Source organism: Terrapene carolina, unplaced genomic scaffold (genome assembly GCF_002925995.2).
Source record: "Terrapene carolina triunguis isolate 2854851 unplaced genomic scaffold, T_m_triunguis-2.0 Scaffold425, whole genome shotgun sequence".
NCBI classification, from domain to species: Eukaryota; Metazoa; Chordata; order Testudines; family Emydidae; genus Terrapene; species Terrapene triunguis.
The window spans coordinates 1-27,381 of record NW_020664776.1 but is presented as its reverse complement, the minus strand read 5'-3'; the positions used below and the strand labels follow the sequence as shown (position 1 = coordinate 27,381).

Sequence of the window (27,381 nt, the reverse complement as noted above, 5' to 3'; positions counted from 1 at the left end):
GCATTCATAGGGCCTCTCCCCTGTGTGGATTCTCTGATGATTAGAAAAGGCTAATCTTCGAGTAAAGTTTTTCCCACACTCACTGCATGTATTTTTCCTCTTTCCCATGAGGATTTCCTGCTGTGATGTCGTTTCCTTGATGCTCTTCTGAGTTCCCCAACAGGAAATAAATTTACCCATTTTCTCCCCTGGTCTGTGCTGATTCTCACATGATTTTCCCTGTTCGTGACTGCTGGACATATTCCTTTTCAATCTTTGTGATAATTCTCTGTGTTTATCCACTTGCTCAACATTTTCCGGCTGAGAATTCTGCTCCTCTTTCTCACATATCATTGCATCACCTGTTATGATAGAGACAGAAACCTCAAACAGGGATGGAAAGGGGAAGGCCAAACCAAAATAAGTGCTGGAGTGAGGTCAAATAAAAATCAGGAAATGAACTCCCTCAAACTCTTCCCCCAAAATAGGAGAGATGGGGATCAATTCAGCCTCCACATCCCATCCAAATTTGCAGGGGGAGAGGAGGAAGCTACTGCCTGGTGTCTGCTAGGATCTATAGGAAGCCATGAGCTATATTCACCCTGAGGATATGACTCCTGCTAGGGACAATAATAAAACAGAGACCTCCTAAGGGCTTCTTTAGTGCATCCCAGATGTTTCCTTCAGGCACTTACAGATTCTGAGTTGGTTTAATGTTTCCTCACCTGTGCAGGGAGCTCTCAGGATTGCTCTTTCCTCTGAAACCTGGAGGTCTGGGACCCATGACTCTTCCCCTTGTTCCAGCCGGGAGATCACATCAGGCTGGGTAACAGGAAACCCTGCTCAGATGAAAGAAAACAAAGGAGTTCAGTTGATTTCATAAGTCTTGGTCATAAAAAATATTTTATTAATTTAACGTCAGTGCTTAGTGAGACCTGGTGTGCCTGGGTTATTCTTCACTGAAAATGCCAAGGTCAGGGCAGGCTGAAAAAGGGAGAGCGGATGCTCCCAAAACTGGCAGTTAACACTGAAGTTAAACTCACTGACCAGTCACAAACTGTGCTTCTGATCACCCACACTGGTTATCATGAAGCTGAAAAAAGAAATCACACAGCCCCCTTTATTGCATTCCAGTTCTCTGACTCCCAATCAGCACCTAGGTCCAGTACAGTGAGAGGTTATTTAAAAAGTCAGATACATTCAGAAATCTATATATCAGGTTCTTAGCGGTATTGGTAAGTTGCCGGCTTGAAAGTCTGTTTGGAATAAAGCCACAGCTTGGATGGGTCATTCAGTCCTATGTTCAAGGCTTCAGTTTGGACAGAAGTTGCTCCAGAGGTAGGAAGAGGGATTGAAGACAAAATGCAGATGATGCAGCTGCCCTTTATATTCCTTTTGCCATGTGGCTTGTACTTCCTGTGTCCCAAACACAAGCTTCACAGCACATGGCATGGAAAAGCCTTGGAGTTCTCAGTATACAGGTATACCCCTGCATGTCTTGCTGCCTCAATAGGTGTATCCCCTTGATCCTTTCCATGGATTCATTGTACAGCTGATGACCCTGGATGGGCCATCGAACAGGGTAGGCAGTGCTGATGCCAATATATCTGGGGGTGTCACCCAGAAACACTGCACAAGTCTGGAATACAGATATACCCTACATATCTATATCTCACAGTACAAAGGTGATAAAAACAGAAACAAAATGATCATACTTGGAAAATCATAATATTTTCCCTGACACCTTACATGACATATCTAGCACGATTCATTGCAATTTTATCATATTGGTATTAATAATAATATAAAGTGTCTCAATTCCAGACAGTGTCACACTTAGTAAACCAGTGAATTCCCAGGAACAGCTGCCCAGGTCCTTGAAGATGCAGAACACTCTGCTTAGGAGGGATTGAAATACCCACATATCTGCTGAGAACACACACAGACAGACACTGTGTCCATCTGTACACCTATGTTCACTCTTCTAGAAAATTATGATCAATTTTGTACACAGTATTGCTTGTGAGGTATCGTTTGAAAACACAATCTACTGAATATTATCCTCCTGTTAAAATGTGTAGCAACACTGTATGTAAAGTTATGAGATTTTACTTTATGATATTACTGAAAAAGTTACAATTCTGGGGAATACCCACAGACCAGTTATAGACTTTAAGGTCAGAAGGGACCATTATGATCTTCTAGTCTGACCTCCTGCACGATGCAGGCCACAGAATCTCATCCATCCACTTCCTCAGAGACAGCAAGACAAATAGCTGAAAGGAAAGCCAGCCTGTCTCAGCATATGGTCAGAGAAACATTTGCTTTGAATCTGTTTTAGCTTGTTAAGTTAGATGTTAGTTTGTGTTTTATCTTGCATTTCTTTTGTAAACAATTCTGACTTTTATGCCTCATTACCCATAGTCACTTAAAATCTTTTTTTCCGGTAGTTGACAATCTTGTTTTATTATTTTATCTATCTAGTGTGTTTGGATTAAAGTGTGTTGGAAACTTCATTTGGGATAACAAGGTTGGCGCATGTCATTTTCCACTGATGAAATGACACTTCAAATGAGCTTCCGTTGTTCAGTAGTGTGCTGGACAGTGCAAGATGCACATTTCTGGGGGAAAGTCTGGGACCAGAGAATTTTCTGGGGTTCTCCTGTGGGGTACTGTAATTTGTGAGACACTGACTAGCAGCACTCAATACTGTGTAGCTGGGAGCGAGTTACATGCTGGAGACTGTGTGTTACTTGCCCAGGAGTGGCTTTTCTCACAGTAAAGCAGTGTAAAAGGCACCCCAGCTTGGGGAACTGAGGGGACACAGCTGTTCAACAGTCCAGACTGTACTGTCATTAATGTCACAGACACTCAATTTCAAAGAGTCTCCTAAAACACAGAGAAAGTAAATCCACGTCCCAGAAATCGAAGTCTCCAGAGAGAGGGCAAGTCTCCCTGGCTCTGCTTCTTGCTGATAGAGAAGTCCAGAGAGAACAAGAGAGTCCTGGGGAAGCTGGGAACAGTAAGCATGGGCTGGTGGGGTTCAGTGGAGAAAGGGAACAGGAAGGGCAGAGATATCACTGAATGCAGGATCTCAGCAGTACTAGATGTCAGGATAGCACATATTGCAGCACCTTGGAAAACATAATCCCAACTATACATAAAAAATGATGGGGTCTAAATTAGCTTTTTCACTCAAGAGAGGAATCTTGGAGTCATTATGGAGAGTTCTCTGAAAACATCCACTCAATGTGCAGCAGCAGTCAAAAAGCTAAAAGAATGTTGGTAATCATTAAGGGATACATAATAAGACAGAAAATATCATATTCCCTCTATATAAATCCATGGTACACCACATCTTGAATACTGCGTGCAGATGTGGTAGCACCATCTCCAAAAAGATATATTGGAATTCAAAAAGGTTCAGAAAAGGGCAAAAAAAAAAATGATTAGGGATATGGAACAACTTCTGTAGGAGGAGAGATTGAAAAGACAGACTTTTCAGCTTGGAAAGAGATGACTAAGGGGAATATGATAGAGGTCTATAAAATCATGACTGGTGTGGAGAAAGTAAATAAGGAAGTGTTATTTACTCCTTCTCATAACACATGGACTAGGAATCACCCAAAGAAATTAATAGGCAGCAGGTTTAAAACAAACAAAAGGAAGTATTTCTTCACACAACACGTCAACCTGTGGAACTCTTTGCCAATGGATGTTGTGAAGGCAAAGACTATAACAGGGTTCAAAAAAAGAACATGATAAATTCATGTACATCAATGGCTATTAGCCAGGATGGGCACGGAAGGTGTCCCTAAACTCTGTTTGCCATAAGCTATGAATGAGTGACAGGAGATGAATCACTTGATGATTCCCTGTTCTGTTCATTCCGTCTGGGACACCTGGCATTGGTCACTCTTGAAAGACAGGATACTGGGCTAGATGGACCTATGCTCTGACCCAGTGTGGCCGTTCTTATGTACTAGGGAATCTAGTGAGTCCACTGTCATGGAAGGGAGTAGGAAAATCCCTGGCTGTGGAGAACACTGGGAAATTAGAAGCTATAATTCAGGAGCAACAGATCTAATTAGTCTGGAAAAGCAGATTGTGAAAAATAAGAATCAGAGTCATGTGAGTTTGGGAATGAGGGACTCAAAAATCCAAGGAACCTGCAGAGAAGAGGGATTGTGGCTATTACACATGGTGATGGGGGAGCAAGACTCTCCATGTCTCAAGAAGTTTCACTACCAACCTAAACCATTTTCACATGCTAGGCTGCAATCCAGACCAGTGAGGAGTTGTGTCATCTGTAATGCTGTGTGAGATGCAATGTTCTGCTTATGGATTTCCCTTGTCTGGATACTTCCAGCGAGCATTCAAGGACGCACAGAGCGTCTGTGTGATAAGTAATGCTGGACCAGCAGCTCTGACTCCAGCAGCCTGCTTGTTACACCCCAAGCACATTCTGGTCTAGGTGGAGAAGGCTCAGGGTTTGAAGCTCCTGTTCGTTATGCTGGACCTAACCCCCAGTTTTACTTGAGCAAACAGGAGATATTTGACACTGTGCGATACTGCTCCTGTGCTCTGTTCCAGAGACCCTCCCCTGCTGCAGAACACTTTGGATAGTGGGGTGAAGCTGAAACAGGACAGAGTAGAGGTGGCATTGGGGGCTGGTGTGAACCATATCTCTTCATTTCCCCTTCCAAGAACCAAGAGGACAGTAACCCTTACCCAGTGAGGTCACATTCTCATAGTTCTCCTGCATGACGTCTCTGTAGAGAGCTCTCTGAGTGGGGTCCAGCAAAGCCCACTCTTCCCTGGTGAAATACACAGCCACCTCCTCAAAGATCACTGGCCCCTGAAAGAGCAAGAGTCCCACACTCAGTACCTGCTGCCCCATTCACAGCCCCCCTATACGTGGGGGACAGGAGCCAAACAAAAGCTCTGGGTGGCTCGCAATCAACAGAGTCCCATCCCCACCCCACTCAGAGCATACAGAAAACACCAGGTTGAGGGGATGAAGAGAGAGCCCCTCCTCTCTCCCAGCACATCCATCACACACCTACTAGCCACAGACTGATACAGGAGATGGAGCCACTAGCAGAGTCCAGGAAGAGCTCCGTGGTAGGAAGCCCAACACCCTCCTCATTGTGAGGAGCTGGATATGAAGGGAGGGGAATCTCCCCTAAGCCTGACTAGTGGGTGCCGCCTTCATATCTGAGTCTGGTCAGTTTTCCTAGCTCCATGTAGGTGGGTTATTTTCTGTTCAACAAATTAGAGCATTTCCACCACCGAACCTCGTGGGTCTGTTCCTAGAATCTAGGCCGCTTATTAAACAACTCCCAGCTTGTTTGCCACACCCAGTCCTCCTCCCTTTCTCCACCCTGTGAATTTCCTGCCCTGCTCCAACCTCCAAACCAGACTGTGCAAACCTTCCCATCTCCGATGTATTTGCTGTCCCTCTCCTCCAGCAGGAACCCACCAGCAACCCCCCAATAATCCCTACCTGAACTGGCGCCTCTGCAGCCATTTCTCTCCCCTGTCCCATGGGAGGATGGGATGAGCTGGAGCGAAACATGGACGTCATTCTGCAGCCTGGCAGGGCGAGAAGGGCAGTTGTGGAGGTTTCAGAACAGGCTTCAGTTCATTTCACATTATGATTCCCCCAGGCCCTTTCCCTGCAGACAGACACCCTAGATTCTGCCATGCTGGGAAAATGTTTGATCTCTTTATTCCAGTGTAGACCTGGTCCCTCCTGCCAGGCTAAGCCCACAGACACATTTTTAAACCTCCCTTCTGCCTCCCTGCATCCCGTAACAAAGTCTCTGAACACAAGGCTAGAAAAAGGCAGAACCAAAGGAGTCACTTTCGACAATTCCCTCTGACACTGACCCCATGGGAGCTACACCCCAGCAGGAGGGATATGGAGTCAGGAACTGGGTTTTCCTCTGTCTGATCCTCATCTTGTCCACAGGGAAGTGAGTCTAACCAGGGTGCAGTAATACATCCGTCTGGGCAGATAAGAGATCTGGAAATCTCTCTCAAAACTCTTCTCTCCCACGGCCCCTTTCAGTCTCTCTTTCTCCTTCTCTCTCTTTTTCCCTGTCCTCTCTCCCTGCCCACCTGGTAGGAAAGTCCCATTCCTGGGTTGTTTGCTCCCCCATGGCTGGATTTGCTCCTGAAATTGCTAATGGGAGGAGAAATGAGGGGAGGGGCTGTTTGTGTAGAGTGATTTTAATGCCAGACCCCAGCATTTTCCCTTGGTTTCTTCCAGTTACCTGGAGTCTGTGGCTCAGAATTTAGTATTAACAAGGCTGCAGTTTTCAAGAGGGGAAAAAAGCAAAATCTGTGATTTCACCTCACAGTGTTTGCTAAGTGGCTAGAAAGTTATCACGATGACTGGGCATGGCCGGGGAATGCCGGGTAGTGCTTGGAGCCAGGATTCTGGCACAAGCCAATCAGGGAGAAGGTTAGTAGCAGCCCCCAGAACCCGCAGCCAGGGGCCCCCAGAACCCAGACCGTCAAGCCAGGGCCCCCCCAGATATTCCCTGGCACCCAGCCCCCAGAGTGCCTGGCCAGGGACCCCAGATACCCCTCAGAGCCCCACCGGTCAGAGAACCCCCACCAGACCTTCATTGCCAGGTTGGGAATCCCAAAAGGTTCCCCCCACCAAGAGCCCCCAGAAGCTAAGGACCCCCCCCAAAAGGACCCCCCCCCACTGGGAACTCAGTCCCTCACTGTCTGCCTAGGACCCCTGCTTGCCCTCCACCAGGATCTGCCCTGCCCTTTGCCTGGGACCCACTCCTCCCCCTAGTGGAACTCCCTGACCTAGTGCTGGGGATGCCCCCCACAGCTCTGTGCATTGGGCATGGCAACGATCCCAGGAGTCTGCGGGGGAAGCCCAGACAGAGAGACTGTGGCACAGCACCAGGCTCCCTCTAACCCCCCACCCCGCCTCCCCAAGAGACGCCCACCTATGCTGTTCTGCACCCAACGGGCCCCCAGCGATACCCACCTCCAGGACCCATAGCCTCAGGGCTGGGCACATCAGAACCACCCCCCGAAATCCCAAACCTCCAGAACCCACCAACCTGACTAGGGTACTCCCTGCCCAGTCACCCAGAGGCCTCCCCCTACCACAATGCCCCTTCAGCTCCAGCTGTAATCTCCCCACACAGATACCCCACCCCTTAGCAGCAGTGTTATCTCATAGTGTTTGATAAATGGATAGAAAGTTATCACCACCTGTCAAGGCTGTATCCCCACTTTGAACCTTAGGGTACAAATGTAGGGGCCTGCATAAAAACTTCTAAGCTTATCTACCAGCTTAGCTTTGGTCCGCTGCCACCATCACAAGAATTCCCTCCCTGGGAAGCCTTGAGAAACCTTTCACCAATTCCCTAGTGAACACAGATCCAAACCCCCTTGGATCTTAAAACAAGGAGAAATTAACCATCCCCCCTCCTTCCTCCCACCCTCCTTTCACCAACTCCTGGTGAATACAGATCCAAACCCCTTTGGATCTTAAAACAAGGAGAAATCAATCTGGTTCTTAAAAAAGAAGGCTTTTAATTAAAGAAAAAGGTAAAAATCATCTCTGTAAAATCAGTATGGAAAATAACTTTACAGGGTAATCAAACTTAAAGAGCTCAGAGGACCCCCCTCTGTCTTAGGTTCAAAGTACAGCAAACAAAGATACACACTCTGGTAAAAAGGTACATTTACAAGTTGAGAAAACAAAGTAAATCTAAGACGCCTTGCCTGTCTTTTACTTACTAGTTTGAAATAGGAGAGACTTGTTTAGAAAGATGGGGAGAACCTGGATTGATGTCTGGTCCCTCTCAGTCCCAAGAGCGAACCACCCCTTCAAACAAAGAGCACACACAAAAGCCTTTCCCCCCCCAAGATTTGAAAGTATCTTGCCCCCTTATTGGTCCTTCGGGTCAGGTGTCAGCCAGGTTACCCGAGCCTCTTAACCCTTTACAGGTAAAAGGATTTGGAGTCTCTGGCTAGGAGGGATTCCATAGCACTGTACACAGGAGAGCTGCCACCCTTCCCTTTATAGTTATGACACCACCCCTGCTGGCCAGTCACACAGGCAGAGGGAGCCCTGGGGGATGCTTCTTTAACAGGAGAAGGGAAGGCCTGGAGGACAAAAATAGGTAAGAAATGTCCATGGCCTGTCACTAACACAGGGGTCGGCAACCTACGACACGCATGCCAAAGTTGGCACGTGAGCCGATTTTTCCTGGAACGCGGCGTGGGCTGAGCCGCTCAGCCCCGCCGCCACTCTGGAGTTCCCGCTGCTAGCTGCCGGCTCCTGCGGGACCCGCCGCGGGTCCAACTCAGCACCTGCTGCTGGCCTGGGGGGGGAAGGAACCCCAGGCTGGCAGCGGGCTGAGACCCCGGCTGGCAGGAGCCGCCGGTGAAAACCCCAGAGCCGTGGCGGGCTGAGCGGCTCAGCCCGCCCTGCTCTGGAGTTCCCGCTGCCGGCTCCTGCCAGCTGGGTCCCCGCGGGTCCCACTCAGCACCCGCTGCCGGCCTGGGTGAAGGAACCCCAGGCTGGCAACGGGCTGAGACCTCAGCTGGCAGGAGCTGGAGGCAGAAACCCCAGAGTGGTGGCAGGCCGAGCCAGTCGCTGCTCTGGGGTTCTGGCTGCTGGCCCCTCGCCAGCAGGGGTCTCTACCGTGCAGCTCCACTCACCTTGCTTCCGGTTGGAGGCTCTCTTGCAGACAGGGTCCAGGCCTCCAGCCCTGCTCAGGCCTACCAGCCACCTACTCCACTCACCTCAGCTGCCAATCTTGGTTTCCAGCCCTTGCTCATCCTGCTTTCGGGCCTGGAGTCCCAGCAGGCCACCCTGGACTCTGCTCCTGGCCTTGGATCAGTCCTCTTCAGCCTCCCTGCTGTGGCCCACTGTCCCCAGCCTGGGACAGTGAGGGCTGCACGCCAGGCAAGAGGGGGTGCAGCTCAGCACCCCATCTTAAAATTGCTTATCTTAGACCACACTGCCTTGGACCTTGTGCCTGCCTTCTATTGCCATTTTTTTTCCCCACTGAGAGTTGAAGGGAACATTTGACAAAATGGCCGCTCCTAAGAAAGCGAAGCTAGATGTCCGATCATTTCAGCCTGCTTGGACAGATGCATTTGGATTTATTGAAAAGAAGGACCGTGCTATTTGTGCTTTCTGTTATGAAGGTGTTGTTTGTCGCACATCAAGTGTTCGACGACATTTTGAAACGAAGCACGAGAAAACCTTTCTTGATGAAGCAGCCAAGACTGAATCAATCAAAAAGGCAGTAGCAGCCTATGAGAAGCAAAGCAGTGTTTTTAAAAGCTTAAGTGTAAGTAAAAATCAAGCTACAGAAGGAAGTTACAAGATTGCACAGTGCATTGCAAAAAACGCAAAGCCATTTACAGATGGGGAATATATAAAAAGTTTTTCTCAGCAGTTCAGAGATTTTGTTCAATGATTTGCCAAATAAAGATACAATCATATCTAGAATAAAAGAACTGCCCATCTCTGCCAGAACAGTTGAGAGACGCATAAGTGAAATGGCAGAAAACATTAAGGAAAAGCAGACGACTGCATTGAAAGACACAGCAGTGTTTAGTGTTGCAGTTGATGAGAGCGTGGATATAAACGACGTTCCACGTTTGGCAACTGTTGCGAGATACTGTGCTTCCGATGAAATCCAAGAGGAACTTTGTTGCCTAAAACCCCTGCATGGCACAACAAAGGGGGAAGATATACTGGAAAGTTTTGTAAACCATTTTGAAGAACGAGGAGTTGACATCAGAAAAATATTTTGTGTGACAACAGATGGTGCTCCTGCCATGGTTGGAAAACAGAAGGGATTTGTAAAGTTACTTGAAGATCAAATTGGCCATCCGACAGTCAAATTTCACTGTATCATCCATCAAGAAAACCTGTGAGCAAAAATTTCTAATTCAGAGCTTAATAGTGTGATGAATACAGTGGTGCGAATTGTGAATTTCCTTGTTGCTCGATCTGCTTTGACTCACAGACAATTTCAAGCACTGCTAGAAGAGATGGACAGTGCTTATAGCGACATCCCACTTCACAGCAACATTCAGTGGCTAAGTCGTGGCAAGGTTTTGGTGCGCTTTGTAAACTGTTTTGAGGCAATCAAGGCCTTTTTGTCGGAAAAAGAACAAAACTACCCCGAACTGGATGATGACAAATGGCTGTGTAAGCTCATGTTCCTAACTGATATCACTGCTCACCTGAACGAACTCAACCTCTGTCTCCAGGGTGCAGGGCAAACAGTTCTGGATCTTTATGAAGCCTGGAAAGCATTTGTTGTGAAACTAGCAGTTTTTTCTAGGGATATTCAAACTTCTACTTTCCGCTACTTCCAACACATAAAAGAGCTATCGACACGTTGCACTGTCAGTGTCGATGAGATTGGAAAGTACATGCAAGAACTGGAATCAGAATTTTCTGACAGATTTCAAGATTTCCAGCGATTTGGCCCAATGCTTTCTTTTCTAATTAAACCTGAAAAGTTCAACGAACGCGACTTGGATTTGTCTGTATTTCAGTGGATGGGTGTTGAAGATTTCGAAATGCAACTCATTCAGTTAAAAAGCTCAGAATTGTGGATATCAAAGTTTGTGGATCTGCGGAGCACACTTGAAGCTATCGAGAGAGATCATGGGGCCTCTATTCTGACCTGCTGGACGTCCCTGCGAGTGAAATTTAACTGTTTAAAGAAAATTGCATTTGCAATGCTTTCAGCATTTGGATCCACATACCTGTGTGAACAGGTATTTTCACACATGAAATCTGTCCTCTGTCCCTCTCGGAGCCGGTTAACAACTGATCACTCAGAAGCCTGTGTGCAGCTTAAAGTATCCAAATACGTGCCAGACATTGGAAAACTCAGCAAGGAAAAGCAAGGGCAAGAATCACACTAAACTGATAAGATCTGCATTTTAATTTAATTGTAAATAAAGCTTCTCAAACATTTTGAAAACCTTGTTTACTTTACATAGAACAGTAGTTTGGTTATATATTATAGACTTATAGAGAGACCTTCTAAAAAGCGTTAAAATGTATTACCAGCACGCGAAGCCTTAAAGTAGAGTGTATAAATGAAGATTCGTCACACCACTGCTGAAAGGTTGCCGACCCCTGCACTAACAAATAATGGCCACCATGGATCCACCCCAGAGGTGGCTACATCTTAGCACTGTGGGAAGCAACCCCTCAGGGAGACCATTTGTCATGCGGTTTGGGATACTTCTGGACCTATGCTGCACTCAGAGTTAACTCCTCATCCCGTGCCAGTTGGAGAAAAGAAAAGGGCCCGGCCAACTCTCCTGTTGTCAGCTGGGAACCACTGATCCCCCAAACAGGGGGAGGCCTCTGGCTTTGATGTGTATTAAATATATGGCTGATCTCTTTCATCGGCAAACATTTTTAACAGAGATAAAGGAGGGAACAAATTATTCTCAAAGGAGAGGGGGTAGAGGATCACTGGGCAATTGAACCCTCTGCAACAACTAGGATGGATAACGACTCAGGACTGCAAATAAAATGAGTGGGAAAATCCCCCACATCGGAGGAGTTCTTAAATGGACATTTGAGAATTATGGCGAGAACAGGGGTAAATCAGGGAACACGAGAGAGCTGATCATTTGTGGGGAAAGGGGGGAATCTCCCCAGATTTTATAGCCGCGTGTGAGATACTGAGAGAGGAAAGGGGAAGAACTAGAGAGAATTTGTATCACGGGGTGAGAGGCAAGTGGCACAAATAGGGACAGGATCCAATTAACTCCCCTGCCCCCGCCCGCCACTTCTCTCCCGGGGATTTCCTGGCTGCACAGAGACAGTTCAACCCCCCCCACCCCCCGTGTCCCACTGACCATCCTCTCCACCCTGCGCAACTCCAGCTTCTCCCCCCTGCCTGACACCCCTCCTCCCCCCACACCACAGGGGACCCATGGTCAGGAAGCAGATCGGGATTGTTTTTGACCACATACCCCATCCCTCCTGATTCGCAACCCCATGGACAGGCGGTAGCAAGTTAACAAACTGTTTCACAAACTGTCACGTTGCGTGGCAGAAACCGCACCCAGTTGCAAAACGGGAGGGTTGTGTTTCGTGCCGTTACACCTGGCCCCAGTCTCTGCCCCCCCCCAATCCCAGCGGTGCCGGGGGCAGATCCTGCTGCAGCTCCACTGGGGCTGAGGCAGCTCCGAGGCTTCTCCCAGGTTCCCCGGGGCGGAGAGTCACTTTCCTGCCCGGCCCCAGCGCCCCCCCCCCCCCGGGGTCTCTCACTCACCGGGGGGCTCCGGAGAAAGCCGCCCTGGCCGGATCACACGGAGGCAGCACCGATAGTGACGTTGGCCGGGAGGGAGGGGAGGACGAATGGGGCTGGAAAGGAGCATGCGCAGTAACAGCTGCTGAAACCCTTCCTTCCCTGAGATTAAGAGGGCGGAAGCGATCTCCGGGGCACGCTGGGAAATGTAGTTCCTGACTCTCCCGGGAGCGGAAGTGACATAGGGAGCCCGAGCCCGAGCCCGAGCTCGGCTGCGAACGCGCGCGGGGCGCTGCGGCTCTGCCTGCCTCGTGCGGGGCCGTTGGAGCCTTTCCCGGGGCCGGAGAAGGGTTTTGTGCCGCTCAAGCTCTGGGCATGCGCAGAGGCAGCGCTCACCCGCTGTTGCTCCCTGGCGCTGCGGGGCCGGGCGGAGCAGGAGGGTCTGTGCCGGGGAGACCCATTAACCCCCCCGAGCCCGGCCCGGGCCCTGCTCCCGCTGGAGCCGCCCTGGGGCCGCCCCGGGCTCTGCCCGCCCCGCTGCGGAGCTGCAGCCTCCAGGTACCGGAGCGAGTCCCGGGGGCGGGGCCGGGCGGTGACTCTGCCCCAGTGTCCGTGGGGGGGACCCGGCATCTCGCAGCGCCGGGATCTGCTCCCTGGGGCCGCGCCCGCGGGGGGCTCGGAGCTGCTGTAACAGCAGGAGCCCAACGCCCCCGGCCCGGCCAGGCTCTGCCCTGGGGCCCCACGGGGGGTCCCAGGGGGGAGGGGACCAGCCCCACTGGGGTCCCTGATGTGTGGCCGGGCTGGGGGGGGAAAAGGGAGGAGGGGAGACCTGGGAAAAGGGGCAGATGGAAAAATGTCTGTGCATCTCAGAAATGGCCGGGGGAGGAGAAGAGCAGGTGACCCCCAAGGAGTGGGGAGGGAAAGGGGGGGCTAAGATCCCTTCGGATTTACCGCTGCCCTCTCCCGTGGGGACCCCCCCATCCTCTCCAGCCCTGCCCCCTTTCTCTCCTGCGTGTGCGGGTCTGGTCCATCTAGTGGCACCGAGACCCCTTAGAGAGCAATTAATGAGTCTGTTCTACAGCTCCAGAGGCCCCCGGGTCAATCCTTTCAAAATCCATGGTGACCCCCCCCCTTTTCTCAAATTCCTTAGACGGTCTCCACTTATTGTACCCCATTTTCTCCCCACTTTTCTAATGTGCAGTTCAAATCTCTTCTGATTTGGGGTGTTTTCCCCTCCTCCCAAAGGTGATCAGGTTTCTCTGGCACTTTTGTAACACCATGTTTTATTTATTTATAGTGCTGAAGGCTGGAAGGAACTGTTAGCAATAGGCTGAGAATGGCCATGTGGAGGTGGGGGAGGGGATGGCAGACAGTGTAGAGGTGGGGGAGGGGATGGGATTTTGGAGGGGTATCTGGGATTTTGTTTTGTAGGAGTCCATGTCTCTGCTCCCTGTGGCCGTGGTGCATTCCGTACCAAAGCTGCATGTCAGTGGAGCAGACACACACCCCGAAGCTCCGTCTGGAACACGCAGCATTCACTGCCAGATGGGATGGGTGATTTTTCAGGAGCTCAGCTTGATATGCCTGGCTGGGGTGGATTCACTTGGACGGGGTCTGGGGCTCTGATAGTTTGGGATGTTCCTTTTTGCATAGTCAGTTCTTTCCCTTTATTGTTTTACCCCCACCTGTGCCCGATGTCACTCTCTTCTTAATTTGACTTTGGTTATTTCACGTCCAGCTTGTAAATGGGATTTAAGAATTGCAAAGCTGAATGAAAGATCAAACAAACAGAACAATTTGAATTTTGGCACATAGCTGATAGAACTATGCCTAGTGAAGGTCTGCTGTAATTACCTGGTTACCTATAGCATTTTCTGGTGGGGTGGATAAAGAAATGTCAAAGAGCCAAAAGCGCTTTTTAGGGCGAAAGGGCTCGTCAGGTGTTTGCTCTCTAGGGAGCATGTCACCGGCCAGGGCTTACAGTCTTTCAGGAGTGGTGCGCTGGATTGTATTTAGTAATCTCAAAATAAAAGGTTAAGATTGCTGGTTCACAATATACAGTGAGATCTTGCAAACGATTATACAAATAGACCCTAATGCTATTAAAACAACATGGTATTAATACTGATTCAAAACTGAAATTAAAATTGAGATAAATGCATGAGAAAGGAACTGACGCCTAATTTCCATTTCTTAATTCCTGAAATTTTGACACTCGCTCACACCATCTTTTTTTTTCAGAGCAATGCACAGCACACAGTCAAGTTAATGAATGAAAGCAGACCAAATCTTGACTGCTTTGTGTTGAATTTGCATCTGATTAAGCACCTAATTAAAACTGTACCACTGTAAGTGGAAATGCCTCAACACAGCTTAGCTCCAATGTGTTTAAATGTGATTGAAAAGTTTCTAAATTAAATACATGGCAGGATGGTAAACGGGAAAATACACAGAAGTGCCTCTACCCAGTCCTGTTAACTTCTTGTCCCAACCCCCCATGAGTTCTGGCCTCTTGGTCAACTCCGCTCCCAGTCCCACATCAGCTGTGCCCTCTCCCAGCCTAACCTGTTTCTACTGCAGTTCTTCATCCCCCTCATCCAGGCAGGGGGTTGGCGCTGCAGCACCCAAGGCACCTGCATTAATTAATGTCCCACATACTGGGGCAATTTAGATTTCAGGGAAAGATTTATCAGAGTCACTCACTATGGGAGGTGGGAGAGAGGAGAGGCTGAGAGGGAGTTGGCTCCCCACACTCTGTAGGGCCATGTTCAAACCTGGTAACCTCCATGTGACCTCATCCTCCACCCTCCCCCATGTGTCTCTGCTCACGTGTCAGAGTGTCACCTTCTGATCATAATGCCACTGGCCTCAGCAGAGCTCCCAGACAGGAGCTACATCACGATGGGGTTACGGTACTGAGAGTAAAATACATCACAGGGAGGGTGTAATTATCCTCAAAGTAAGTATTGCAGTCTAGGATGTGAAAGAATTAAAGTACTTCATTACTTAAAAGTACGCTTGAAAGGATTGGGTTTTTATTAATAAATTGCAGTAATTATCCTCACACCTCTTGTCAACTGTCTGAAATGGGCCATCTTGATTATCACTACAAAAGTTTTTTTTTCCTGCTGATAATTATCATATTATAATAGCTCATCTTAATTAATTAGCCTCTTAAAGTTGGTATGGCAACTTCCACCTTTTCTTCTTCTGTATGTATATATATCTTCTTACTATATGTTCCATTCTATGCATCGGATGAAGTGGGCTGTAGCCCACAAAAGCTTATGCTCAAATAAATTTGTTAGTCTCTAAGGTGCCACAAGTACTCACCGTACACCCACAGATGAAAAAATATTTATATAAGTATAATACAGAAATGCTTCTGGAGAAAGTCGAGTTTGATTTAAGGATATTTACACTATGTTTTGCATGTGAGATTGACAATTTGTGTTTGAACAGTTATATGATTTGGCTTTTCGAATCTCAACATTTGCTGTAATTAAATAATTGTTGTCTGACGATCCCCATAACTTCCCACAGCTCTGAACATTGAAATTCTAAATGTTAAAAAAGGGCTTTAAAATAACTATCGATATCATCAATTGAAATTAAAAAAAAGAAATAGACAAAATTATTTTTGCCAAACCACTTAACAGCAATCGCAATACACTAGGGGATGGAAATTCACAGCTAAGGCACCAACCTTAATTCTTCCATGTAGGTCCCATGGCAGATGGCTCTGGTGGCATTAAGTGGGTCCATTACTGCAGGGGAAGGTTGGGATAGTGTCTGAGATCGGGGTGAGGATTGTGGGGGTGTCCATGCCCACGAATGGAATTCACCTCCCCAGCCCTCTGCAGAGCCCAGCAACTAGGGATTTATCCAGTGAAGTGGGTGACTTTGAGCCAGACACTGAAAGATCCTTGTGCCTTCGGTTCCACACTGGCCACAAGAGTTTACTAGTACTCCCTCACCAGACTCCCGGGGGCAGCCAGGGATAATTAGCGGGTTATGGGAATTAGAAGATGAAAATACATTAAGAACGATGATATTTGTGTGTTTATTATTAAATCCCCAGACACCCACCAATCCCCATCCTTCTTCCAATGAGCTATAAATATTTAAGGGACTCAGCGACGGATCCTGCAGTGAGTTCCTGCCCCTCCCCACTTTCTATAGCAGCACTTTTAAGAACAGGCCAGGGAAACATGTAAATACTTTGAACCAAATTCCAGAAGCTGCTGAGCATGGACAAGTTAAAATGAAACCAAGGTTCCGTCTCTCCAAGGACCTGGCCCCTAGTGCAACATTATAGACACTCCCCAGAAATCTGAAAAGGCCATTTCAGAACTGAGAGAATGTTATTTATCTATTGACTTCTGGGAATTACCACTAAAAGAAATAACCCAGTGAAGTTGATACCCTGAGAGAAAGTTCTCATGTCTTTACAAATCAGTATAATCTAATCTGGGACTTTATACACTAAAATGCTTTATTCGTAGCCCTATGGCGATTGCCTGGTGTCACTACAGGGCAGAATTAAGGGTGGGTGCCTTAGCTGTAAATTTTCATCCCCTAGCATATTGTGATTGCGGTTAAGTGGGTTTGGCAAAATTCATTCTATTTCTTTTTTTTTATTTCAATTGATGATATCGATATTTATTTTTAAGCCCTTTTTTCAGTGTTTACAATTTCAATTTTCAGAGCTGTGGGACATTATGGGGGTTGTCAGACAACAATTATTTAATTACAGTAAATGTTGAGATTCAAAAAGCCAAATCTTTATAACTGTTCAAACACAAATTGTCAATAACACATGCAAAATATACAGTGTAAATATCCTTAAATCAAACTCGACTTTGTCCAGAAGCATTTCTGTATTTTACCTATATAAATATTTTTTCATCTGTGTGTACACTGAAAACATTTTATTGCAATTTATTAATAAAAATCCAGTCCTTTTAACTAATGAAGTACTTTAATTCTTTCACTTTCTAGACTGTAATGCTTGCCTTGAAGATAATTACACCCCCGCTGTGATGTATTTTACTCTCAGTACTGTAACCCCATCGTGATGTAGCTCCTGTCTGGGAGCTCTGCTGAGGCCAGTGGCATTATGATCAGGTGACACTCTGACATATGGGCAGAGACACATAGGGGAGGGTGGAGGATGAGGTAACATGGAAGCTATCCGGGTCGAACATGGCTCTACAGAATGTGGGGAGCAAATGCCCTCTCGGCCTCTCCTCTCTCCCAGAGTCAGTAATTCTGATAAATCTTTCCCTGAAATCTAAATAGCCCCAGTATGTGAGACAGTGATTAACGCAGGTGCCTTGGGTGCTGCAGCGCCAACCCCCTGCCTGGATGAGGGGGATGAAGAACTGCAGTAGAAACAGGTTAGGCTGGGAGAGGGCACAGCTGATGTGGGACTGGGAGCCAAGTTGACTGAGAGGCCAGAATTCATGGGGGGTTGGGACAAGAAATCCACAGGACTGTGTAGAGGCACTTCTGTGAATTTTCCCCGTTTACCATCCTGCCATCTATTTAATTTAGAAACTTTTCATTCACATTTAAACACATTGGAGCTAAGCTGTGTTGATGCATTTTCACTTACAGTGGTACAGTTTTAAATGGGTGCTTCATCAGATGCTTATGCAACACAAAGCAGTCAATAATTGGCGTGCTTTCATTAATTAACTTGACTGTGTGCTGTGCATTGCTCTGAAAAAAAAAGATGGTGTGAATTAATGTCAAAATTTCAGGCATTAAGAAATAGAAATTAGGTATCTGTTCATTTCTCATGTGTTTATCTCCTAATTTTAATTTCAGTTTTGAATCAGTATTAATGCCATGTTGTTTTAATAGCATTAGAGTCTATTTGTATAATCGTTTGCAAGATTTCATTGGATATTGTGAACCAGCAGTCTTAACCTTTTATTTTGAGATTACTAAATACAATCCAGCGCACCACTCCTGAAAGACTGCAAGCCCTGGCCGGTGACATGCTCCCTAGAGAGCAAACACCTGACGAGCCCTTTCGCCCTAAAAAGCGCTTTTGGCTGTTTGACATCAGAAAACGCTATAGATAACCAGGTCATTACAGCAGACCTTCACTAGGTGTAGTTCTACCATCTATGTGCCAAAATTCAAATGGTTCTGTTTGTTTTATCTTTCATTCAGCTTTGCAAGTATTAGATCCCATTTAAAAGCTGGAAGTGAAATAACCAAAGCAAGTTAAGAAGAGAGTGGCATTGGGCATAGGTGGGGGTAAAACAATAAAGGGAAAGAACTGACTATGCAAAAAGAAACATCCCAAACTATCAGAGCCCCAGACACTCGTCCAACTGAATCCACCCCAGCCAGGCATATCAAGCTGAGCTCCTGAAAAATCACCCATCCCATCTGGCAGTGAATGCTGCGTGTTCCAGACGGAGCTACGGGGTGTGTGTCTGCTCTGCTGACGTGCTGCTCTAGTACAGAATGCACCACCGCCACAGGGAGCAGAGACATGAACTCCTACAAAACAAAATCCCAGATACCCCTCCAACATCCCATCCCCTCCCCCACCTCTACACTGTCTGCCATCCCCTCCCCCACCTCCACATGGCCATTCTCAGCCTATTGCTAACAGTTCCTTCCAGCCTTCAGCACTATAAATAAATAAAACATGGTGTTACAAAAGGTAGATGGTGCCAGAGAAACCATATCTCCTTCCGTGAGAAGGTAACTAATTTTTTGGACAAAGGAAATGTAATAGCTCTAATCTAGCTGGATGTCAGTAAGGCATTTGATAGAGTTCCACAGGGGAAACTATTCATTAAATTGGACAAGATGGGGATTAATATGAGAACTGAAAGGTCGATAAGGAATTGGTTACAGGGGAGACTACAAGGGGGTCATACTGAACGGTGAGTTGTCAGGCTGGAGGGAGGTTACTAGTGGAGTTCCTCAGAGATCAGTCTTGGGACCGATCTTATTCAACATTTTTATTAGTGACACTGGCACAAAAAGTGGGAGTGTGACACAAAGCTGGGAGGGATTGCCAACATGGAGGAGGACAGGAATATCATACAAGAAGATCTGCATGTCCTTGAAAGCTGGAGTAATAGAAATGGGATGAAAATTAATAGTGCAAGATTTTTTGCAATAAGCAATAAAAAATTAGTACTGTTATAAAAGGCACCAATGAGACGTCATCTGAAATACTGTGGGCAATTCTGGTCTCCCATGTTTAAGAAGGATGAACTCAAAGTGGAACACGTGCAGAGAAGGGCTACTAAGACAGGGGTGGGCAAACTACGGCCCGCGGGCCGGATCCGGCCCCTCAGGGCTTTGGATCCGGCCCGCAGCACCACCGGCGCCATATCCCTGTGGCTCCCAGGCGGGGGGAGGGGGAGGAGGCAGAGGGCTCCATGAAACGGGGAACCGTGGCCAATGGGAGCTTCGGAGGAGGTACCTGGAGGCGAGGCAAGGGCAGCGCTTCCTGGAGCGGTGCGGGGCCGGGGACAGGGCAGGCATGGAAGGAGACAGCCCTGGCCCACCGGTGAGCACCGCTGCCACCCCGGAGCCGCTTGAGGTAAGCTGGGCCGGAGCCCGAACCCCTCCTGTACCCTGCCCCCAACCCCCTGCCCTGAGCCCCCTCGTACACTCCACACTCCTCCTGCACCCCAACCCCCTGCCCTGCACTCCCTGCTGCATCCTGCATCCCTGTGCATCCCAACCCCATGCCCTGAGCCCCCTCCTGCAGTCCGCACCCATCCTGCACCCCTGCCCTGAGCCCCCTCCTGCACCCCACACCCCTCCTCTGCCGCAATCCCTTGCCCTGAGCCCCTTCCTGCATACCGCACCCCCTCCGACACCCCAACCCCGGCCCTACATAGTATTTCCCCACCCAGATGTGGTCCTCGACCCATAAAGTTTGCCCACCCCTGTACTAGTATGATGCGACGAATGATTATATGTGTGTTTATTAGTTATTTATTATTTATTCTTGTCCATACCCTCCACCCCTCTCTTAGCACATTAATCCTCAGTCATTATAAGTCTTGACCAGTTATGAGCTTTCGGTAGACACCTCACAGGATCATCCTCCAAGAGATGTTTGGTGTGATGGGTTTGTCAGGTCTCAGGTGAGAGCTGCTGGCCTGTAGCTGAGTAGTGTGCACACCCAGCACATTGGAAAGTTGGTGCCTGTAGCTCCAGCCCCGGAGTTGGTACCTATACAAGGAGCCACATATTAAATTCTAAAGAGCCACATGTTGGCCACCCCTGATCTAGACCATGCCTGAGTTGGTCCAGCCTTCTCTTAAAAATCCCCAATGATGGAGATTCCACAACCTCCCTAGGCAATTTATTCCACCGCTTAACCACTCTGACAGTTAGGAAGTTTTTCTAATGTCCAACCTAAACCTTCCTTCCTGCAATTTAAGCCCATTGCTTCTTGTCCTATCCTCAGAGGTTAAGAAGAATAATGTTTCTCCCTCCTCCTTGAAACGAACTTTTATGTACTTGAAAACTGATCATATCTTCTCCGGACTAAACAAACACAATTTTTTCAGTCTTCCCTCATAGGTCATGTTTTCTAGACCTTTAATCATTTTTGTTGCTGTTCTCTGGATTTTCTCCAATTTTTCCACATCTTTCCTTAAATGTGGGGCCCAGAACTGGACACACTACTCCAGTTGAGGCCTAATCAGTGCGGAGTAGAGCGGAAGAATTACTTCTCATGTCTTGCTTACAATACTGCTGCTAATACATCTCAGAATTATACTTGCTTTTTTTTCAACAGTGTAACACTGTTGACTCATATTTAGCTTGTGATCCACTGTGATTCCCAGATCCATTTCTGCAGTACTCCTTCCTAGGCAGTCATTTCCTGTCTTGTATGTGTGCAACTGATTGTTCCTTCCCAAGTGGAGTACTTTGGATTTGTCCTTATTGAATTTCATCCTATATACTTCAGAGCATTTCTCCAGTTTGTCCAGATCATTTTGAATTTTAATTCTATCCTTCAAAGCACTTGCAACCCCTCCCAGCTTGGTATCATCCGCAAACTTTTTAAGTGTAACAGAGAGACTTTGCTACTGGCAGGGGTTCACCATGTCTCAGAGGGTTACACCGTGGTGGGAAGGGGCTAGGCCTGTACTTGAATAAGGTCACTCTGTGCTTCACAGTCTGGCAGAACCTAGAATGTCCGTTACCAGGGAAAAATCCTGGAGGGAATCGACATGTGGAAAGGACAAAAACCCTGTCTGAAGTCTCTCACATTGCCCTTCTCGCCCTGGCAGGCTACAGAATAACGTCCACGTTTCACTCCAAATCATCCCCTCCTCCCAGCGGGAAGGAAATGGCTGCAATGGAGCTGGCTCAGGTAAGGGATTCTCAGGGAGCTGGTGGTGGGTTCTGCTTGGAGGGAGAGGAGACGTAAATGCATAGGAGGGTGGGAGCTGCTAGAGGCGGTGGGAGGCAGGAACTATCTCGGGTGTGGAATGGGAGAGGACAGGATGTGACAAAACTGCTGAGACTTGTATAATCTCGGGTGTGAGGGGTTGTCACCCCCGGGGTGCAGTCTGGGGGGCTTCTGGGAACCACTGTGCTCTCTAACCCTGAAGCTGGGCTGGTCCTTCTCACACTGCTTTGCTGGAGATTCAGCCAGCCTCTCCAGGTCCTGTTATCACCCACACGACAGTAGGTGGCGCCATATACCCAACTAAGCTACCTGAGTGCTTTACCTAAGCCACTCAAGGACAGATAGAAGACAAAAGCCAATTTCCCAGCAATAAGTGATAGCAAACAGATCAAAGCAGATTACTTAGCAAATAACCAAAAACTCAAACTAAGCCTAACATACTAGATGGATAGAATTTGAATTAGCAATTTCTCACCCTGACTGATGACACAAGCAGTCCACCAAGTTTCCATTCACAAGCTAGAAATCCCTTTACCCTGGGACCAACACTTTCCCCCAGTTCAGTCTTTGTTTCTGAGGTGTTTCCAGGAGTTTTCTTGTGTGCGGAATGAGGCCAAGAGATGATGTCACACCCCACCTTATGTAGCTTTTCCATATGGCAGGAACCCTTTGTTCCAAACTCAGTTCCCCATCCAGTTTGTGGAAAAATAGAGGTACCAAAATGGAGTTCAGTGTCATGTGGTCTGGTCACATGCCCTAGCATGTACTGCTGAGTCATAGTAGCCATGACTCATAGGCTGGCTGAAACATTCACAGGAAGGCTAAGCTCTTCCACGGTCCATTGTCTTTGCTGATGAGCCATCAACACTGTCCGGCTTCTTTGTTGTACCTGAAAGGCTCGTTGTGGGTGTTACCCAGAGTAAGCACATTTGAAATACAGATACACAGTCAATATCCATAACTTCAGATACGAACATGATACGTGCACACAAATAGGACAATCATATTCAGCAAATCATAACTTTTCCAATGACACTGAACATGACGCATCTTGCACAAAATGCATCATGATTATGACCTAATCTTATTATAATCCTACCACTATGCTGAATATGGGGTGTAGTATCAGATAGGACCTAATTTCAAGGCACAGGAGTTGGGAATGGAACTTCCCCTCTTTGTGGAACAGGAAATAACCCTCCATCCAGGGCTGGGAAAACTTACCAGACTCCCAGTGCTGGAGCCTGAATCTACAGACACTTCATTAGTTACCACCACCTCCAATCTTTGTGGCAACTGCGAACTTTATCAGTGATGATTTTATATTCTCTTCTAGGTCATTGATAAGAATGTTAAATAGCACAGGGCCAAGATCCAATCCTTGCGGAACCCGCTAGAAATAAATCCACTCGACCATGGTTCCCCATTTACAATCACAGTTTTTAATCTATTTAATGTATGCCGTGTTTATTTTGTATCATTCTAGTTTTTTAGTCAAAATATTGTGCTGAACCAAGTCATATGCGTTATAGAAGTCTAGGTATATGACATCAATACTATTAGCTGCAACCAAACTTTTGATCTCATCCAATAAGGATATCCAGTTAGTTGGATAGGATCTATTTTCTCTAAACCTTTGTTAATGGGTACTAATGATATTACCCTCCTTTAATTCTTTATTAATTAAATCCAGTATTGGCTGCTCCATTATCTTGTCCAGTATCGATGTCAGACTGACACTCTTGTAATTAGCTGGGTCATCTCTTTTACACTTTTTAAATATTGGCACAGCATTAGCTTGATTCCAGTCTTCTGGAATTTCCCCAGTGTTCCAAGTCCTAATTAAAATCAACATTAACAGTCCACCACGCTCCTCCACCAGGCCTTTTAAAACTCTTGGATACAAGTTATCTGGACCTGCTGATTTAAACACGTCTAACTTTAATAGCTGCTGTTTAACCTCCTTCTGAGTTCTTTTTGGAATGGAAAGAGTGTCATCATCAACATCTTATGAAATGAGTACATCATCCGTTTTTCTCCAAATCCAGGAGAAAAATATTTATTGAACACTTTTACCTCTTCTGCATTATTTTTGATAATTCTGCCATTTCCGTCTAGTAATTTACCACTACCATTGTTAGGATTAATTTTGTACTTAATATACTTTTAAAAGCTTCCTTCTTATTTTTATTGATTGGTGTTTGATTTCTGATAGCTTCCCTTACCAATTTTCTACAATTCTGACCTTCTCACTTATATTCTTTACTATTGACTTCCCCTTTCTTCCATATATTTTATTTGGAGAGTGTTGGGATTCCAACCAGGGAGCCACCAGCAGGGTCCAGAGACAGCCCCATCTCCTATATCAAGCTCTGGCTAGTAGGTATGTGATAAATGTGAAGACCCTGCCTGCATCTATCAGCTGGGAGACACACAGGTTCTCTCTTTCTCCCCTCTGATGCCTCCTGGCTGCTCTAAGGAAGGTGGGGTGGGACTCTGTTAACATGTGCCTTCCGGAGCTTCCATTTGGTGCTGCTGTTCCGTGAATAGTGGGGCTGTGAGTGGAGCAGCAGGTACTGAGTGTTGGACTCTCACTCTTTCAGGGGCCGGTGACTTTTGACGAGGTGGTTGTGTATTTCACCAGGGAAGAGGGGGCTCTGCTGGACCCCACTCAGAGAGCCCTCTACAGGGATGTCATGCAGGAGAACTATGAGACGGTGGTCTTTCTGGGTAAGGAGTCATGTCCCCTCGGTTATTAGAAGCTTTCTCTAAAGAATCTGAGTAGTAATAACTTTATACCTTTATTTATCATACAAGTTTCTCCCACCCACTAGTATAATTTTTGGACATGTGCTTTTCTGGTGCCGTCAGTCATTTTAAAATTGCATTTAATGTATCCTTATTGGCTACATTAATAACTACATTAATAACTGTAGCTTTCATGCCTTTTCCTCATTTTAAGAGGAAAATATGCTGTCTGTAGAATTCTAAATTGAGTTAATAGGTGTATGACTCATGCATGGCTTGTGTGACAGTCAGATGAGCTCTTCTTTTGATAGGAGAGTGTATAATGTTGCCATTCAGGACCCCCACGGGTGAAGGGATAAGAGAGCCGTGGGAGGGGAGGAGAAGCAGGGGCATAGATAATTCTGGTGTGTCAGGACATGGGGAGGGTGTGTCCAGGATTAGAACTAAGAACCATCAGGGAGGGATGAGGTAGTGAGAGACGAGGAGAGAATACAAGAAGCTGCCAAGGTACCGGGAGGTGGTGATGGCTGAGAGTAATGGGTAGAAGGGGAGGGGAGTGTGGAGGAAGGACACCCAGAAAGTGGGCTGGGTGGATCAGTGGGAGGGAGAGGAGGTTTGGGGATCTAGAGCTGTGGGGGATCCCAGACCTTTAACCCCGAATCCCTACCCAAGCCTTGTTGCTTTAGAGCCTACACTCCAGTTTTATTTCTGTTCAGTTTCACTTCATTATACATTTCCCCCCAAATATTATTATTTTAACTCTTGACCTCCCTCTCCCACTCATTATCCCCCTCCCCATATAACCTCCCCATCTCTATGCACAGTGACCCTGGCCACCAATCCTTGCTGCATTCCTCCCTCCCATAGCAGGGCCCCTACCCAGGCACAAATGGCCACTTTGTTGATGATGTCACAGGGTGGTAGTGTAGCCTGTACAATTTTTACCCCTATAAGATTACATATTCCAAATCCCTTCACACCAGTCGGGCTTATCGCTATACCCCGATACAGTCTGTTCCCCAGTGTTCCTTTCCCAGCTCTGATGCCGCAAAGCGTTTATCCCGTGTCCCCCTTCCCAACTCTGATGCCGCAGAGCCTTGCCTGTATCCCTGTTCCCTTTTCCCATTACCCCCCCCCCCCAACCAAACATTCGACATTGGTGAGGCCTCATCTGGAGTATTGTGTCCAGTTTTGGGCCCCACACTACGATAAGGATGTGGAAAAATTGGAAAGCGTCCAGCGGAGGGCAACAAAAATGACTAGGGAACTGGAACACATGACTTATGAGGAGAGGTTGAGGGAACTGGGATTATTTAGTCTGCAGAAGAGAAGAATGAGGGGGGATTTGATAGCTGCTTTCAACTACCTGAAGGGGGTTTCCAAAGAGGGGGGATGGATCTAGACTGTTCTCAGTGGTAGCAGATGACAGAAGAAGGAGTAATGGACTCAAGTTGCAGTGGGGGAGGTTGGATATTAGGAAAAACTTTTTCACTAGGAGGGTGGTGAAGCACTGGAATGGGTTACCTTGGGAGGTGGTGGAATCTCCTTCCTTAGAGGTTTTTAAGGTCAGGCTTGACAAAGCCCTGGCTGGGATGATTTAGTTGGGAATTGGTCCTGCTTTAAACAGGGGGTTGGACTAGATGACCTCTTTAGGTTCCTTCCAACCCTGATATTCTATGATTCCAGTTTCTCTTCCCTCTCCTGTTTGACTCCATTTATATAGTAATATTCTCAGCTATACCTTAGCCAATCATTGTGCTGAAATTTAACTAACCAATTCTAACATATTGTAACATAATTCTCTAACCAATTATATCCCACTATCCTAATTAACTTACACCTAGCAAAATTAATTATACAACACAGAGAAACAATTAGAGAACCAGACTGATTAACAATGTAAAAGTTGTGGCTGTAAAGATAAAACAATACAGAAATGAGTGTTTCATAACCACAACCATTGATAAGTGATTTTTTGCCAGACAGTGTAGCCTGAATTGGGGGGTGTTAGTAATGTTGATTTAATTTATCCACTTAATGTATTTTTATTTAATTAATTTTTAATTAATTGATAATAATTATTATGGATATTAATTAGTATGGGTTTAGGCTCGCCAATTTGTTTGATCAGAAGATAAATGTTTGTCCTGAATCAGACTTCACAGATGTTATAAAAGGACTTTCGGGGGTATGACAGGAAGCTCACACTGAGACAGATATAGTTTTAAAGACCTTTTCTTAAAATCAGTGAAATAGTAAGCAGATGGTAAAACAGAATTACAGAGTTGCAATTGTACTACTGTTATTCAAGAGATACATATGATAATACAATATTATGTGCTACAAACTTTGGTTGATACTCACACTCTGTTTTAATAACCTGGTGTTGGAAGATACAGGACCCCGCCTCTGGTGGTTCCGGCTTCACACCTCTAGCAGAGGAAACTGATGCAAAGAGCTGTTAAAGCTGTTTACTCTCTAACTTAACTTAATAAACCTTAAACTGAAACAAAGCGTAGGGAAACCAAGCTTAGCCTAGTCCCCTTAAAACTTAGTTTGAAAAGAAATTAAGTACGGCCTATTAATAGTTAATAGCCGTCGTAGATCGGTAGCATCGATACGTTGTTGAAGATGGAGACAATGAAGAGTAGATTGCCTCTAAAATGGCGAGATGAATCACGTTTTTATAGGGCATTGGTCGGAAATCCTTCCTCTTATGCCCAAATTTCATCCTTCCCCCACAGAAATGTTAGGGTACACTTACCCCATAAGCTAGTATGTATGTGCGTATGGATGACAGGTATGTACGCACTTGTGGTGTACTTGTTACGTCTGTGGGTACAACTTTGAAAAATCCCCTTTGCCATCCTGCATTGTCTATTGGGTTAGGTAAAGATCTCTACACATCTGTGTGGGTGTTTTATCTATTTGGGTCATCTTTACTTTTCTGGGTAAAGG

The 27,381-nt window shown here is 46.7% G+C and overlaps 1 protein-coding gene and 2 long non-coding RNA genes across 3 annotated transcripts in view; 1 reads left to right on the top strand and 2 right to left on the bottom strand.

Annotated features, from left to right (window-relative positions):
- Nucleotides 1-4,745, bottom strand: part of LOC112118884 (zinc finger protein 135-like) — a 74,137-nt gene extending 69,392 nt beyond the window's left edge. Inside the window, exons 1-3 of the mRNA XM_029913044.1 lie at nucleotides 4,711-4,745; nucleotides 705-818; nucleotides 1-341 (exon numbers count right to left, since the gene is read on the bottom strand). The exon at nucleotides 1-341 is cut by the window's left edge and continues 83 nt beyond it. Coding sequence (XP_029768904.1) covers nucleotides 1-341; nucleotides 705-818; nucleotides 4,711-4,744 — 489 coding nt within the window. The 5' untranslated portion in view covers nucleotide 4,745. The remainder of the gene's footprint in view (nucleotides 342-704; nucleotides 819-4,710) is intronic.
- Nucleotides 4,746-4,799: 54 nt separating this feature from the next.
- LOC113407835 lies at nucleotides 4,800-12,359 on the bottom strand. The gene is made up of 3 exons (XR_003370121.1): nucleotides 12,288-12,359; nucleotides 5,486-5,574; nucleotides 4,800-4,837 (listed from the first exon to the last, which is right to left on the bottom strand). It is a non-coding gene; the product is annotated as an uncharacterized LOC113407835 (long non-coding RNA).
- A 337-nt stretch (nucleotides 12,360-12,696) lies between these two features.
- LOC112123711 lies at nucleotides 12,697-24,316 on the top strand. The gene is made up of 3 exons (XR_003370119.2): nucleotides 12,697-12,821; nucleotides 21,554-21,636; nucleotides 24,279-24,316. It is a non-coding gene; the product is annotated as an uncharacterized LOC112123711 (long non-coding RNA).
- Nucleotides 24,317-27,381: the final 3,065 nt, after the last annotated feature.